The 17,363-nt window shown below is 41.4% G+C and overlaps 1 protein-coding gene across 1 annotated transcript; it reads left to right on the top strand.

Moving 5' to 3' along the window:
- The first annotated feature begins 1,296 nt into the window (after positions 1-1,296).
- On the top strand, positions 1,297-3,101 carry LOC105714791 (melanoma-associated antigen B6B). The gene has a single exon (XM_012448907.2). The coding sequence runs from the start codon at positions 1,297-1,299 to the stop codon at positions 2,518-2,520; it is 1,224 nt and encodes a 407-aa protein (XP_012304330.2). The 3' UTR covers positions 2,521-3,101.
- Positions 3,102-17,363: the final 14,262 nt, after the last annotated feature.

Genomic DNA, 17,363 nt, shown 5'->3' with positions numbered 1-17,363 from the left:
CTCCAGTTGACTGATTAAGCTCAGCAGACAGAGAAGTCCAAGGGTCCACTAAGAAAGAATTTTATGTGTATTTTCCGGGAGCCACCCCGCCCACAGAACACACGGAGAGTGGCAGAGCCCCGCCCCTGCTGTTACGCTAGGAAGGTCAGGGGGCATGGCCGGAAGGGGTTCCCCCTGACTTCCGCCTAGAAAGGCTGCTGGGCGCGAGTCTTGGTCTGAAGAGTGCTGCGTCAGGTCTGCGGAAAGAGGCGTCCTAGAGCTCAGTTGTCTAGTGAGTATCCTGACCTAGAACAGGGGGACATTGCCCAACAACTGCAAATCCCTTCTCCCTAAAAAAAGGCAGCTCTAGAGAGCCCTGCCCCATTTCGCCCCTGCGCCGGTCCCTGAGGAGACCGCAAGCATGGCCGCTAGGCCCAAAGTGCATTCACTTTTTCCGTCAGGTTGAAGAGCACGAAGGCCTAGGTCCACGGCTGGTGGACTCAGGTCAGGAGGGAGAGAAATCTCAGGCTCTCCATAGTTAAAAGAGAATCCTCCTTAAGATTGAGGGGACTCCATGTCCCAGAACGGGGTGACACCGAACTCTGCTGCTGACGTCAGTCTGGGGTCCCGGCAGGTCTCTAGAGACTGAAGTGCATTCTCACTTTGTTCCTGTGAGCGTCAGAGAAGTAGGGCCCTGGTTGTAAGGAGATGGCAGCAGGTCAGCGAGGGTGATTTCCAGGTTGCGGGAAGCGTCAGGGTGAGGAGTCTGATTACTGTGGGGAAAATTCTCACTAAAACAGCAAGAGCACTCAAATGTCTCCACTGTTGTTGGCCATAGGCAGTCTGGGTATCCTTGGAATGAAGTGTTGGGCAGAAGCGCTTCTTTATTTCCTCCTCGTTAGTGTTGTAAAAATTCCTAGTGTCAGTGTCAGAGCTGCAGAGGAGAATGGGCCTCTGGGTCTTGTCAATTTTTATGATGATCCTGAATATAAATATAGAGGATGAGACCCCTGAACAGAGGGGCCCCCACTGCCAGCCCCTGCTGTCACCTCAGTAAGCCCCAAAATGGGCTGTCATGCTACAGTCTAATACTCACTCCTAACTTCCTCCTGAGTTCAAAGGACAGAAACTTACCAGGAGAATAGGAGTCCTGTGAGTTCCTAGAGCAGTTGTTTCTCAAAAACCTGTAGAAGGGGCCCTGGTTAAAGCCAAGACGGTTGCTCTCTGGTGAAGGTGTTGATGCGATGTCACTCTCTCCCACCAAGGTGCCAGCCTTCCTGCCCACACTCCTACCTGCTGTCACAGGCCACAACCATCATGCCTCGGGGTCAGAAGAGTAAGCTGTGTCCCTGTAAGAAATGCCAAGAGACCCATGATCAGCCTCAGGGTCTCACAGGTCCCCAGACCACTGCAGAAAAGCAAGAAGAGCCCTGCTCTTCCTCTTCTTCTTATCCTGTTTGTCAGGGTGCTCGTCATAAGACTTCTGATTGCTCCGTTCCGCAGGAGTCTCAGGGAGCTTCACCCACTGGCTCTCTTGATGCAGGTGTTTCATGCTCAAAATCTGATGTGGCTGCCAAGGGTCAAGATGAGAAAAATGCAAGCACCTCCCCTAATGCCTCCGTTCCTCAGGGGTCTCAGGGAGCTTCACCCACTGGCTCTCCTGATGCAGGTGCTTCATGCTCAAAATCTGATGTGGCTGCCAAGGGTCAAGACGAGAAAAATGCAAGCACCTCCCCTAATGCCTCTGTTCCTCAGGGGTCTCAGGAAGTTTCATCCACTCGCTCTCTTGATGCAGGCGTTTCATGCTCAAAATCTGATATGGCTGGCTTGAGTCAAGGTGAGGAAAGTACAGTTGCCTCCCAGAGAGCTGCCTTCTTTAAGACCACAGATCGAGATCCTCTAAACAGGAAGGCAGGCATGTTGGTGCAATTCCTACAGAAGAAGTTTGAGAAGAAAGAGATCATTTTGAAGGCAGACATGCTGAAGTGTATTGGCAGAAAGTACGAGGTGTACTTGCCTGAGATCCTCAAGAAAACCTCCACCCATTTGGCGGTGATTTTTGGCGTTGAATTGAAAGAAATGGATTCTAGCGGTGAATCCTACACCCTTGTCAGCACGCTGGGCCTCTCCAGTGAAGGAATTCTGAGTGGTCATAACGGGCTGGCGAAGTCGGGTATCCTGATGTCTCTCCTGAGTTTCATTTTCACGAGAGAGAACTGTGTCACTGAAAAGGAGGTCTGGGACTTCCTGGGTGCTTTGGGGATCTATGACGGAATCATGCACTCAATCTATGGGGAGCCCCGGAAGATCATTATGGAAGATTTGGTGCAAGATAAGTACCTGGAGTACCGGCAGGTGTGCAACAGTGATCCTCCATGCTATGGGTTCCTGTGGGGTCCACGAGCCCATGCTGAAACCAGTAAGATGAAAGTCCTAAGAGCTTTTGCCTATATCCATAACACTGTCCCCGGTTCCTACCCACATCTGTATGAAGAGGCTTTGATGGATGAGGTAGACAGAGCATTGAGACTGTTAGGTTAAAGGCAGGGCTGGCACTATTCTCTTGGCCAGGGAACCTTATGGAAGTATATCCTATAGATCCACTTCTAGGGAAGTCTGAAGTAGAATTTTTGGTTTATGCTAGAAGAGAGTAGTGAGCTTTCTAAGTAGTACAGTATAGTAGAGGCTGGAGGGAAAAAGATGTGTATCTTTCTTTTGTCCTGTTACACATGAGTAACTTATAGATTTATGTTTTGCTTTTGTTGTTAATTTTCAAGATTGTTCCTGTTAAGTGAAGGTTTATTTTGCTTCATACTATAAATGTATCAGTAACATAGCTCTCACATTCATAGCTGTTTAACCAATTTGGAAGTTATGGTTTTGGTATTAATAAAATCATACACCATTCATATTTTCTTTATAATTCAGAACTAGATAACATGGTAATAGAGAAGGGATTTTGATATGAATCTTAAAGAACTCCACAGTAAACTAGTTGACACCATAATATGATGAGAAAGCAAAGTAAAAACGGAAATGTAGAAGTTGCCTAATTCTTGGTTTGCCTTATTCCTTTTCTTATTTCTTTTAACATAAATAAAGGATACTTGGATTTGTTTAGGTTATTAAAGACTGCTGTTAGTTTGTTTTATTCCAGTGCACTTCATATTCTGTTATTGACTACATCAAAAAACTCCTCTGATTGGAGAGTGGTATTTTCTGGGTTTAAAATAATCATATGAAATGCAGTGATCAATATAAGCCAGAATGAGTTCACTAAAATCCTTTTTGAAACAAGGCTGCTAAGTTAAAAACTTTCCATAGGCTTTTATTGTTTCAGATATTTTCAAGATGTGGTAATTTTGTTTCTTAATATATCATTAGGAAAATTAAAAATTAATAATATTGTATAAAAACACATATTATGGTAACTGCCATTCATTACTCAGTATTTCCTACTTAGTATGCCTAATTTTTTATTTTTATATTTTTATTTTACTTTAGGTGCATACTATATCTGGCATTTGTCCCCATGTTGTCCCCCCAACCCTCCTAACCCTCTCATCCCTCCCCTACCCCCACCAACTACCCCCAGTGTTTGATGGTCCTCTCCCTGAGTCCACATGTTCTCATTGTTCAACACTCACCTATGAGTGAGAACATGGGTGTTTGGTTTTCTGTTCTTGTGTCAGTTTGCTGAGAATGATGGCTTCCAGACTCATCCAGGTCCCTACAAAGGACACGAACTCATCATTTTTTGTGGCTGCGCAGTATTCCATGGTGTATATGTATCACATTTTCTTTGTCCAGTCTATCATTGATGGGCATTTGGGTTGGTTCCAGGTCTTTGCTATTGTACACAGGGCTGCAATGAACATACATGTGCATCTGTCTTTATAGCAGAATGATTTATAGTTCTTTGGGTATATACCCAGTAATGGGATTGCTGGGCCAAATGGAATTTCTATTTCTAGATCCTTGAGAAATCGCCACACTGTCTTCCACAGTGGTTGAACTAATTTACACTCCCACCAATTGTGTAGGAATGTTCCTATTTCTCCACATCCTCTCCAGCATCTGTTGTCTCCAGACTTTTAAATGATCGCCATTCTAACTGGCATGAGATGTTATCTCAATGTGGTTTTGATTTGAGTTTCTCTAATGATGAGTGATGATGAGCATTTTTTCATATGTTTGTTGACCTCATATGTGTCTTCTTTTGAAACGTACCTGTGCATATCCTTCACCCACTTTTGAGTCGGGTTGTTTGTCTTTTTCTTGTATATCTGTTTTAGTTCTTTGTAGATTCTGGATATTACCCCTTTGTCAGATGGGTAGATTGCAAAAATTTTTTCCCATTCTGTTGGTTGCCAGTTCACTCTAATGATGGTTTCTTTTGCTGTACAGAAGCTCTGAATTTTAATTAGATCCTATTTGTCTATCTTGGCTTTTGTTGCCATTGCTTTTGGTGTTTTAGTCATGAAGTCCTTGCCTATGCCTATGTCCTGGATGATTTTGCCTACATTTTCTTCTAGTGTTTTTATGGTGTTAGGTTTTATATTTAAATCTTTAATCCATCTGGAGTTAATTTTAGTGTAAGGTGACAGGAAGGGGTCCAGTTTCTGCTTTCTGCACATGGCTAGCCAGTTTTCCCAACACCATTTATTAAACATGGAATCCTTTCCCCATTGCTTGTTTTTGCCAGGTTTGTCAAAGATCAGATGATTGTAGATGTGTGGTGTTGCTTCTGGGGCCTCTGTTCTGTTCCATTGGTCTATGTCTCTGTTTTGGTACCAGTACCATGCTGTTTTGATTACTGTAAGCCTTGTAGTATAGTTTGAAGTCCAGCAGTGTGATGCCTCCCACTTTGTTCTTTTTACTTAGGACTGTCTTGGCTATGCGGGCTCTCTTGTGATTCCATATGAAGTTTAAGGTGGTTTTTTCCAGTTCTGTGAAGGTCATTGGTAGCTTGATGGGGATAGCATTGAATCTATAGATTACTTTCAGCAGTATGGCCATTTTCACGATATTAATTCTTCCTAACCATGAGCATAGAATGTTTTTCCATCTTTTGTGTTCTCTATTATTTCGCTGAGCAGTGGTTTGTAGTTCTCCTTGAAGAGGTCCTTTACATCCTTTGTTAGTTGTATTCCTAGGTATTTTATTCTCTTTGTAGCTATTGTGAATGGGAGTTTGCTCTTGATTTGGCTGTTTGTTTGTTATTGGTATATAGGAATGCTTCTGATTTCTGCACATTGAATTTTGTATCCTGAGACTTTGCTGAAGTTGCTTATCAGTTTGAGAAGATTCTGGGCTTAGACAATGGGTTCTTCTAGATATACAATCATGTCATCTGCAAATAGGGACAGTTTGACTTCCTCCTTTCCTAATTGAATACTCTTTATTTCTTTTTCTTGCCTGATTGCTCTGGCTAGAACCTCCAATACTATATTGAATAGGAGTGGTGAGAGAGGGCATCCTTGTCTGGTGCCTGATTTCAAAGGGAATTCTTCCAGGTTTTGCCCATTCAGTATGATGTTGGCTGTAGGTTTGTCATATATAGCTTTTATCATTTTATGATACATTCCATCGATACCTAGTTTATTGAGCGTTTTTAGCATAAAGGCTGTTGAATTTTGTCGAAGGCCTTCTCTGCATCTGTTGAGATAATCGTGGTTTTTGTCTTTGGTTCCATTTATGTGATGGATTACGTTTATGGATTTGCGTATGTTGAACCAGCCTTGCATCCCTGGGATGAAGCCTACTAGGTCGTTATGGATAAGCTTCTTGATGTGCTGTTGCAATCTGTTTGCCAGTATTTTATTGAAGATTTTTGCGTCGATGTTCATCATGGATATTGGCCTGAAGTTTCCTTTTTTAGTTGAGTCTCTGCTTGGTTTTGGTATCAGGATGATGTTGGTCTCATAAAATGAGTTAGGGGGGATTTCCTCCTTTTGTATTGTTTGATACAGTTTCAGAAGGAATGGAACCAGCTCCTCTTTGTATGTCTGGTAGAATTCAGTATGCCTTATTTTTTATAGACAGTACTTACACCCCAAAATTCCTACAAGATAGGGTTTAGCAGACTCACTTCAATATGAATAAATTGCAAATATTTAAACGTTCATAGGCTTGTAATTGATACAGCTGGGACTAGATCTCTGGTCTGGATTCATCTAGAGCCCACATTTTTCCAATCCTCTCAGCCTGAGCCAGACTTTGTGTCTTTTAAGTCATTTTTCCTCTCACTGCCCAAACTGTTTATCAGAGCATTAAAAGGACACAGTACCCAAAGCACTTCTTTGGAATATACAACTAGAGTAATAATAATGCTGAATACATGACTAGTATAAATTAAGAAAAGAAAAGATAATATTCAGTGACAGTATGATCATCTACATATGCAACATCAAATAACCTGATAAGATCGGGAGCTCCACAAATCATCCTGCACTTCCCTTTCCCCATAGAAATTAAATATACTCAAAGCAAAGTACATAATACGCCAAATCTGGCTGTTGAAGCAAAAGAATAGATCAGTGTGTTATTTTTACTGATAGTTCGCCACTTGTCCTGGGCCTCCTGGCTTGTGGTACAGCTTCCCCGTCTCATACAAAACCTGGGACAGGGAGCCATTGTCTGCAAGGTTTGCAGTATGGAACCTGCTCAATAATTTGTAGTTGTGTGACATTTCCCAGCAGTCAAAGAGAAAGGAAGATGAGAACCCCCATCAATGAGGATTCTGGAGACCAATGCCTCAGAATATAGGGGTCACTGAAAGACCAGGCACTGCCTACTCTCAGATCTAGAAGGCCCAAGCTATAGCTGCAAGCTAAAATTTCTCTATTTATGTAAGGCTCTCAGGTATATAAGAGTCCTGATCTAAGGGTGGTGTGTTTCGGTTAGTGGGAAGAGGGTATCAGACTCTGAAAACTCTCAAGATGAGGACTCTGAATGAAATATGAGGAATGATCCACCCAGAACAGTAGGGGCTCCTAAAACTTTATTTTTCTTTCTGCCTTAGCTGGCCATAGGCAGGGCTATCTAGTTGAGGTTCCCGCTCGTTTTCCCTAGGGCTTCTACTAGTACTTCAGGGAGATAAAGGCTTTGATCTCATGGCAGTAGCTCTGATTCTGTCCATGAAGGAGATCCTAACAAGCCTGCGTTGTATTTAAGGTGAGGACACTGGGGTAGCCAACGAGTAGCACCCTGACTTCCCTCTCTGGTTTCTCATTAAAGGGCAAGCTTTGGCTTGAGGCTGACAGACTCAGATTAGTAGAGGAGGGAGTTCCACATCCCCCAATCAATGTTAGAAACCTGAGTGAGAATTGAGGGAGCCACTGACTCCAAAGCAGTGGAAAAGGATTCTGACCCTGCTATCATTCCTCAGAATATCCTGAATCACGTGGCCAGATGTGGCTGTCCCTAACTTCCATTTGGGACATTCCAGGAAGATATGGCCTTGGTCTGAGAAGTGTGGCCTTAAGTACACAGCAGTGTGGAAGGTGGAGTTTCAGATTTGGTTTTGTAGGAATCAAGTTAAAGACTGAGGGAGGATAGAGGAGACCACTCATCCCAGAACAGAGGGAATGCACAGTGTCCTATCCCAATTGTCAGACCTACGAGGACCAGGGCAGAGCCATCAGGCTAAAGTGCTTGGTCTGAGGCTGGTCATCTCATCATAGAGAACGTTATCAGCTTGAGCCAGGAGTCATGGCAAGGACTATGAGGAAGGAGGAGAACATGAAACATAACAATGGAGGCAGCACATCATCTCTCCCCTACTGTTAGTTCTGGGAGATTCAGGGAGAAATGTCAGGCAGGGCAAAAGCACCCCTCAATTCCTTCTCAGGGTGACAGAAAAATGAGGGCCTTATTCAGAGTGGGACAGTAACAGGTCAAGAAAGGGAGAAATTGTGGGCATTGTCATGAGTCAAAATGAAGAATCTGAGCAAGAACTGGTGAGGCCAACCATCATGAGGCCCCAAAGTGCCCGCCACAGCTTTCTGTCTTGGGAGAGTACAGGCAGGTATGGCCAAATAAGGCTGCGCTACTTTCACTCTACTAGGTCATGGAGAATTCTGGGCCTAGCTATGAGGAAATGCCCTCCAGTCAAAGAATAGAGGAGCTGTAGGCCCATCTAGGAGTCAAATTGAGGACCCTGGGTGGAGACCAAGGTGATCACATTCCTTCCCCACAATAGAAGGGGCAATAAAATGTCCAGCCCGACCCTGGCTTTCAGCATTTCAAAGCCCATAGCAGGAGGGTCAGGCAGAGGCTTCCCCAGTGTTTTATACTGGTCTAAGGGAGGTGAGATCCTTATTAAGAACGTGAAGCCAAGATAGAGTGGAAGAGAGGTTCCAGGCCCTATGCAGAGCCAAGATGAGAACTCAGAATAAGATCTGAAAATCTAGTGATCCCAAGACAGAAAGGATCCCCTACAGTTGTTACCCCTGACAGTGGAGGTAGGTTGAGGCACCCCCTTACTTTTTTGGTTCCAGGGGGATTTGAAGTGTGAACATCAGAGCAGCACAGGAAAGAGGTACCAGGCCCTGCCAACAATTAGCATAATAATTCTGAATGTCAACTGAAATTACTCCCCAACCCCAAAACACAAAGAATCCCATAATCAGTCTCTGCTGCCACCCCAGTAGGTCCCAAGCTGGGCTGTCAAGCTGTAGCTTAAGACTCACTCTAACTTGCTTCATGGGGTTCTCAGAGGACAGGCTGACTGGGAGAACAAGTGCCTCGTGGGCTCTTAGAGCAGTGATCTCACAGAAACCTGGATTGGCAGCCTTGGTTAAAGCCAAGGTGGTCACTCCCTGCTGACAGTGTGAAATAGCTCACACTATTTCACACTATTTCATTCTCCTACCACCAGGTGCCTGTCTTAGCAGCCATCCTATTCACACTTCTGTCTGCTGTCCCTGCCCATAGTCATGCCTTGGGGTCAGAAAAGTAAGTTCCACACTCATGAGAAGTGCCACTAGGGTCTCCAGGGTGCTCATTTCACTGCAGGAGAGGAGTCCCTCTCCTCCTTTTCTCCTGTTTTGAGGAGTGCTCCTCAGATCTATCTTGGTACTGACATTCTCCAGGAGTCTCAGAGGGCCGCCTTCCTCATCACTGCTTCTATATGTTTCATGCACAAGATCTGATGAAGATGCCGAGAACCAAAATGAGGAAAAGCCAAGCACCTCTCCAGCAGCAGCCTATACTTGGGCTCACACAGCGACCTTCTATTCAGTAAGGGAAGATTGTTGGTATTCCTGCTAGAGTAGTGTAAAATAAAAGAGCCCTTTACAATCAGCATTGCTGAATGCTGTTAACAAAACAGTCATTTTAATGCTTCTTTCAGTGAACTGGATATCCCCAACAATAGGAGTCTGAGTGGTGATAAAGGGCTTCTTAAAGTGGTATCTTGATGATGCTCCTGGAAATAAGCTTCATGAAGGGTAAGTGCACCACAGAAGAGATCTGAACATTTCTGCATAAGATTTAGGTATATGCTGGGAGAATGACTTCATATATGAAGAGTCCAGAAAATAGTTTGGTACAGAAAAGGGCCTAGAGTATCAGTAGGTGTACAACAGAGATCATCCACACTATGAATTCCTGTGGAATCCAAGAGCCCGTGCTGAAACCAGCAACATGAAAAACCAATGACTTTTGGTCAAAGTCAATAATATCTTCCAGGAGTTTCTTCTCATCCCTTTATATAAGGATTTGAGACATGAGGAAGAGAGAGCCTGAGGAATGTATGCAGCCAGAACTGAGGCTAATGCCATGGCCAGCGCACATTCTGGGGCTACAAACAGCAGTTTCTCCCATGTCAAGTGAAGTTTGAGGGAGATTTTTCACCCTCTTGAAAAGTAATGCAGTTAATGTTCTACTTAGTAGAGGACCTAGGCAGGACTGGAAGAAATATAGTTTATATCTTGTTTGCGTTTATGTTCTATGTGAATAACTGGATTTTTTTGTTTTCAATTATTGTTTCATTTTATTTATTTTTTCCTTCCAACTTTTATTTTAGGTTCAGGGCATGCATGTGCAGAATTTGTACATGGGTAGATTGCAACTTGCTGTGGTTTGATGTACAAATTATTTTATCACCCAGGTAGTAAGTATAGTACCCAACAGGAAGTTTGCAATCCTCATCCTCCTCCCACCCTTCCCCCTCAAGAAGAGTCCAGGGTTTAACATTCCTTGTGTCTATGTTTACTCAATGTTTAGCTTCCACATGTGAGTGAGAACATGTGGTATGAGGTGTCCTGTTCCTGTGTTAATTTGCTTAGGATAACGATCTCCAGTTGCATCCATGTTACAGCGAAGGACCTGCTTTTGACCATTTTTATGGCTGTGTAGTATTTCATGATGTATATGTGGCACATTTTTTTATTCCATTCACTATTGATGGGCATCTAGGTGGATTCCATGTCTTGGCTATTGTGAAAAGTAATGTGATAAACATATGTATGCATGTCTCTCTATGATAAAAATGCTTTATATTCCTTTGGGAGTATACCCACTAATGGAATTGCTGGATCAAATGGTAGACTCTGTTTTAAGTTCTTTGAGAGATGTCCAAACTGCTCTTCACAGTGGCTTAAATAATTTACATACCCACTAGCAGTGTATAAGTGTTCCCTTTTCACCACAACATCACCAGCATTTATTTTTTTCATTTTTAAATCATAGTCATTCTAATTGGCATGAGATGGTATCCCATTGTGGTCGTGATTAGCATTTCTCTAATGATTGGTGATGAACATACACAAATCAATAAATGCGATTCATCACATAACCAGAAGTAAAAGCAAAAACTACATGATCATCTTAATAAATACAGAAAAAGGTGTTGATAATATTCCACATCTCTTCATGTTAAAAACCCTCATCAGACTAGGCATCAAAGGAAGATACCTCAAAATAATAGAGCCATCTATCACCTATGACATACCCACCATCAACATCATACCAAATACGCAAAAGCTAAAAGCATTGCCTTGAGAACTGGAATAAGACAAGGATGCCCACTCTCGCCAGTCCTATTCAGTATTGTTCTGGAAGTCCTAGCCAGAGCAATCAGGAAAACAGAAAGAAAGAACTAGACAACCAGATCAGAAGAGAGGAAGTCAAACTATCTCTCTTCGCAGATGATATGATTCTATACCTAGAAAACTCCATAGTCCTTTCCAAAAGCTCCTAGATCATATAAACAACTTTAGTCTAGTTTTAGGATCCAAAATTAATGTAGAAAAATCAGTAGCATTTCTATGTATCAATAATGTCCAAGCTGAGAGTCAAATCCAAAATGCAGTCCCATTCACAAGAGCCACAAAAAGAATAAAATACCTAGCTATACATCTAGCCAGGGAGGGCAACGATCACTGCAATGAGAATTAAAAAACACTGCTCAAAGAAAGCAGAGACAACACAAACAAATGGTAAAACATTCCACGTTCATAGACAGGAAGAATTAATATTGTTAAAATGGATCATGCTGCCCAAAGCAATTCACCAATTCAAAGATATTCCTATCAAACTACCAACAACAGTTTTCACATAAGTAGAAAAAAATCCAAAATTCATATGGAACCAGAAAAGGGACCAAATAGCCAAAGCAATTCTAAGCAAGAAGACCAAAACCAGAGCTCTGACACTACATGATTTCAAATTAAACTACAAAGCTGCAGTAACCAAAACAATGCTACTCGTAGCCAGACAAGGCTACAGTAACCAAAACAGCATGCTGCTGGTAGCAAAAAAGACACACAGACCAATGGAACAGGTTAGGGAGCCCAGAAATCCAGCCATATACCTACAACCATCTGAGCTTCCACAAATTCTACAATAGCAAGCAATGGGGAAAGGATTCCTTATTCAATAAATGGTGCTGGGATTACTGGCTGGCCATATCCAGAAGAGTGAAACTGAACACCTTTTATACCATATTTAAAACTCAACTCAAGATGGATTAAAGGCTTAAATGTAAAACCTAAAACTATAAAACCCTTGAAGAAATTCTAAGAAATACCATTCTGGACATAGTCCCCAGCAAACATTTCATGATGAAGACACCAAAAGCCATTGCAATGAAAATAACAACAACAATAAAAATAGACAAAAAAAGCAGAAATAGAAAAAATAGATAAAAAACAAAAAAAAGACAAAAGTTATATAAAAATAAAGAAAATTAGCCAAAATACCAAAAATAGACCAAAAAGAAACCATAAACAAGTATGATCTAATTAAACCAAAAAGCTTCTGCACAGCCAAGGAAAGTATTAACAGAACAAACAGACAACCTAAAGAATGAGGGAAAATGTTTGCAAACTATGCATCTGACAAATGTCTAATATCCAGAATCTACAAGGAATTTAAAGAAATATACAAGCACAAAACAACTCCAATAAAAAGCGGGTAAAGGACTTGAACAGACACTTCTCAAAAGAAGACATACAAGTGACCAATAAATATATGGAAAAAATGTACTTTTATGTATTTATTTATCAGTTAAAATATTTTTATCTTACATCAAAGCTTTATTTGCTATTTTCACAGCATGCATGCAGTATCTTTGTATATGCAAAGGTCATCCTGTTTCATAGCAGTTAACTTGATTTCAAATTGCTCTTTTGATTTTCCACCTACGTAATGTAACTTCATTACAGTTAAAAATTATTTTTAAAAACTTGTAGGCATACAGTAATGTGTGGGGTCTATAAAGCTTCATTTCTAAACATCAAAAATATACTTTTTTTTGTAGGTGAGTGGGATTGGATGAAATGCCTCTTGCTTGTTCTCCTCAAAACTCCTAGCGCTTGTGAATACATAAAGCAATTTCAAGAACACCAGCAGGCAGAAAGCTTAAAATTCCTACACACAGAACTTGAATTCCTTTTCTATCATGACTCAAACAGGAAGCTCACGGAGCAATTCATAAAAAAGATTAGAAAAATATATACTATGTATGTGTATGTGTGTGTGTATATACATACACATAAATATTATATATATTACATATTTTAATTCCTCTCACCCCATATTGCAAAGCATTTTGAAGATCATAATAATCTGGGAAGTGCATGACTGTGTGTGTGTGTGTGTGTGTGTGTGTGTACACATAAATATACATAATACCACCATGCCTGGATAATTTTTAAAAATATGTTTATATATATATAATATTTCCACTCCCCTCACCCCATCTTACAAAGCATTGTGAAGATCATAATAATCTGAAAAGCACATGACTTATAAGATATTAGATTAATTTAGGAAACAACACTGTATAAAATATCTTCAATGATACAATATATTATTTTTGTGATCCCCCCATTTACAGGATCTATAAGGTTATGTAGAATGAGATAATTTAAGACCTCAAATTCCTTCAAAACCAGCGTAACTTTTAGTAGGCGGGATGCCACCAGGATTGTCAAGAAAGTGCCCATCAGAATCATGGAAGATGTTACAGCATCAAGTGTGACCGTAACTACGTACGGAGACTCTGGAAGGGCAAAGGGGAGAGACTAAGAAGTATTAATTTTAAGGATTATTTCTTGTCAGAAATCTCCAGCTGATTTCCCAGAGCAAAGAAACTGATCTTCTGTCCTCCTCCCTGCAGGAACTCCTCCAGAAAAATGAGAGAAAATTCTAAAGCCTGGTGGGGACAAAAGGAAACACAGACTGGCAAAGACTCAGAACAATCATGCCTACTGCCTCTCTATCTGGCTTTAAGCTACCAGAGGTTTGGTTGGTGCAGAATTCTAACAGACTTCCTAGCAGTTTCTCAGAGCAGAGTAGAGCAGAGGTTTGCTACTCCCTAAGGGCATCTGGCCAAGGCAGATCCCCTTCCTAATGTAGAGTGGGTTCTGCTTGCTTCAGGTGACTTCCTCCATCTCTATACTGTTCCTTTTACCCCATGGAATCATGATGCCATAGGACTTTTATTTTCATGTTTTAGCACATGGCAGAGGGGAAAGGCACATTCAGAGGCTAGAGGATGTCTCTCTATCACTATTAAGATTTGGCATGGCTTCAAAATATCAATTGTGGGGAAAGGTCATTTCCCAGTGGATAGTGCCTTTCTTTTACTTTCCAACTCTTCCGAAAGTTCACCCTGAAATGCTGGTTTACACAAAGACCAACAACTAATCTGACTTCCTGTATTAAAGAACAGGGCTGGGTGGTTGGGAGTGCAGACATCCAGTGGGACATGAAGAAACTAGTAAGAAATAGATTGAAGTGATAGCCCTCTTCCTGGGTAGAACAGTCTTCCACACAGACCTGAGCCACCTTTAAGAAGTGTTTGATTTTGGAGGTGAACCAACCTATATCTGTGGATTTTTACTTTGTTGTTGTTATTGTTTGAGACAGGGTATCTCTTCCATTGTCTAGGCTGGAGTGCAGTGGCTTGATCATGACTCGCTGCAGCTTAGACTTCCTGGGCTCAAGTGATCCTCCCACCTCAGCCTCCCAAGCAGCTGGGACTACAGGTACACACCACCACGCTTAGATAATTTTTGAAAATATTTTTAATAGAGACGGGGTTTTGCCATGTTGCCCAGGCTGGTCTTGAACTCCTGGGCTCAAGGGATCCTCCTAAGTCAGCCTCCGAGTGTTCTGGAATTATAGGCATAAGCCACACTGCCCAGCCGGATTTCTACTTTTGAAATTATTCGTAGGTTCCAGAGCAATCTCTGGACATCATGATGAATATTTTATGTATTTATTTATGTGTTTGGTTTAGAAACAGGATCTCAACCCGTGGCCCAGGTTGGAGCACTGTGACAGGATGATGGTTCACTGCAGCGTCGGACCCCTGGGCTCATGTAATGTTCCTACCATGCCCTTCCAAGTAGCTAGGAGTGCAAGTGTATGCCACCATGCCCACCTAATTTTTGTTTTTATTTTCTGTAGAGATGGGGGTCTTGGCCAGTCTGCTCTTGAACTTCTGGTCTCAAACAATCCTCCCACCTCAGCCTACCAAAGTACTGGGATTACAGGTATAAGCCACTGAGCCTGGTCTGAAAAAATTAGAAGGATACATCAACAATGCAGCTATCAGCACCAGGTAGGAATAGCTGAAGACTACTTTAAAGAAATCAGACTAAGGATTTTCCCAAATCTCTTGCTCAGCCTCTTAGGTTTAGAACCTCAGATGTATGCCTACTTCTATTTGCACTCCTTACCAATATCTAAATTCAATCTGACTTCCCCAGATGCATAAAGAAAACTCATTTTTCTGAAGGTATATGGCTTGGCTTTTTCTCCAGAAAAATATTCTCACTTAATTGCTATTTCCCTGATTCCTGGAAAACCTGAAGTTGTCAGTTCAGCTTCACTCAAAACTCCCAACGTCCCAAACACCATGAGGTTACTCTTTTACCAGAATTTCTTTGTTGGCACTGAGTAATTCTCTACAATATTGATTTTTGAAGGCTTGCCATAGAATTTCATAGGCCAAAGGCCTCTAGTTCATTAAACAAGAAACCAAGAGGTACAGTATCTGCTGGAGAGGAAAACAAGGCAGATATACCAGAAGACCAGCTGTGAAAATGCTAATGTGCAAAAGGGGGAAAGAGAGATATTGTACATGCATAAGATTTTACACTCTGTGTATGATTTTCATTAAAGGTGATCCAAAGGCCTATGTGAGAAGGATTGGATAGAGAGAAAGTGACTTCTTTGCGCACAAAAGTTTAAAGTGTATTAAGTTAGTTTAAAAGATTTCCAAAGAGTCCTTGATGCACACATGAGAAGCTAGAGTATAACCCCTTGCTTAGCCTCCAGCACCTTATCCAGTTTAAAAACAGAGGAAATAACCTGACAAAAACAAGCAACGGGGAAAGGATTCCCTATCTAATAGCTGGTGTTGGGAAAACTGGCTAGCCCTATGCAGAAAGCTGAAACTGGATCCCTTCCTTACACCTTATACAAAAATTAACTCCAGATGGCTTAAAGATTTAAACATAAGACCTAACACCATAAAAACTCTAGAAGAAAACCTAGGCAATACCATTCTGGACATAGGCATGAGCAAGGACTTCATGACTGAAACACCAAAAGCAAAGGCAACAAAAGCCAAAATAGACAAATGGGATCTAATTAAACTTAAGAGCTTCTGCACAGCAATGGAAACTATCATTAGAGTGAACAGGCAACCCACAGAATGGGAGAAAGTTTTTGCAATCTACCCATCTGACAAAGGGCTAATATTCAGAATCTACAAAGAATCCAAAGAACTTAAAAAAAAATTACAAGAAAGAAACAAACAAAAAAAAAAAATCAAAAAGTGGGCAAAAGATATGAACAGACATTTCTTGAAAGGAGACATTTATCCAGCCAACAAACATAAGAAAAAAAGACTATCATCGCTGGTCATTAGAGAAATGCAAATCAAAACCACAATGAGATACCATCTTATGCCAGTTAGAATGGCTATCATTAAAAAATCAGGAGACAGCACATGCTGGAGAGGATGTGGAGAAATAGAAACACTTTTACACTGTTGGTGGGAGTGTAAATTAGTTCAACCATTGTGGAAGACAGTGTGACAATTCAAGGATCTAGAACTAGAAACACCATTTCACTCAGCAATCCCACTTACCAGGTATATAAGCAAAGGATTATAAATCATTCTATTATAAAGATACATGTACAAGTATGTTTAATGTGGCACTGTTCACAATAGGAAAACTTGGAACCCACACAAATGTCCATCAATAATAGATTGAATAAAGAAAATGTGGCACATACACAACATGGAATACTATGCAACCATAAAAAGATAGGTTCATGTCCTTTGCAGGGAAACCATCATTCTCAGCAACCTAACACAAGAAGAGAAAACCAAACACTGCACATTCTCACTCATAAGTGGGAGTTGAACAATGAGAATACATGGACACAGGGAGGGGAACATCACACACTGGGGCCTGTCAGGGGATGGGGACTAGGGGAGGGATAGCATTAGGCAAAATACCTAATGTAGATGACGAGGTGATAGATGCAGAAAATCACCATGAAACATGTATACCTATTTAACAAATCTGCACGTTCTGCACATTTACTACAAAATTTAAAGTATAATAAATAAATACATAAATACCTTATTTGCCCAGCTACCTTCAAAGAATCCCAAGCACCAGTCACCTCTAACTTCACTGTATTAATCATAATAAGCAGGACTCAGGATCCTGCATTATGAGGGCCATTCCTGACTGCTATGGTTTTAATGCGTTCCTTAAAAAGCATGTGTTGGATACGTAATTCCCAATGCAAGAGTGTTGGGAGATGGGACTTAGCGGGAAGTGACTAAGCCATGAGGCTTTTGCTCTCATAAATGGATAAATGCTGTTATTGCAGGAGGTTTTGGTGGG

Source organism: Aotus nancymaae, unplaced genomic scaffold (genome assembly GCF_030222135.1).
Source record: "Aotus nancymaae isolate 86718 unplaced genomic scaffold, 86718_ANA_hifiasm-v0.15.2.pri h1tg000058l, whole genome shotgun sequence".
Lineage (NCBI taxonomy): Eukaryota > Metazoa > Chordata > Mammalia > Primates > Aotidae > Aotus > Aotus nancymaae.
Note: the sequence above shows the minus strand (reverse complement) of the source record. Positions and strands in the feature narration are given on the sequence as shown.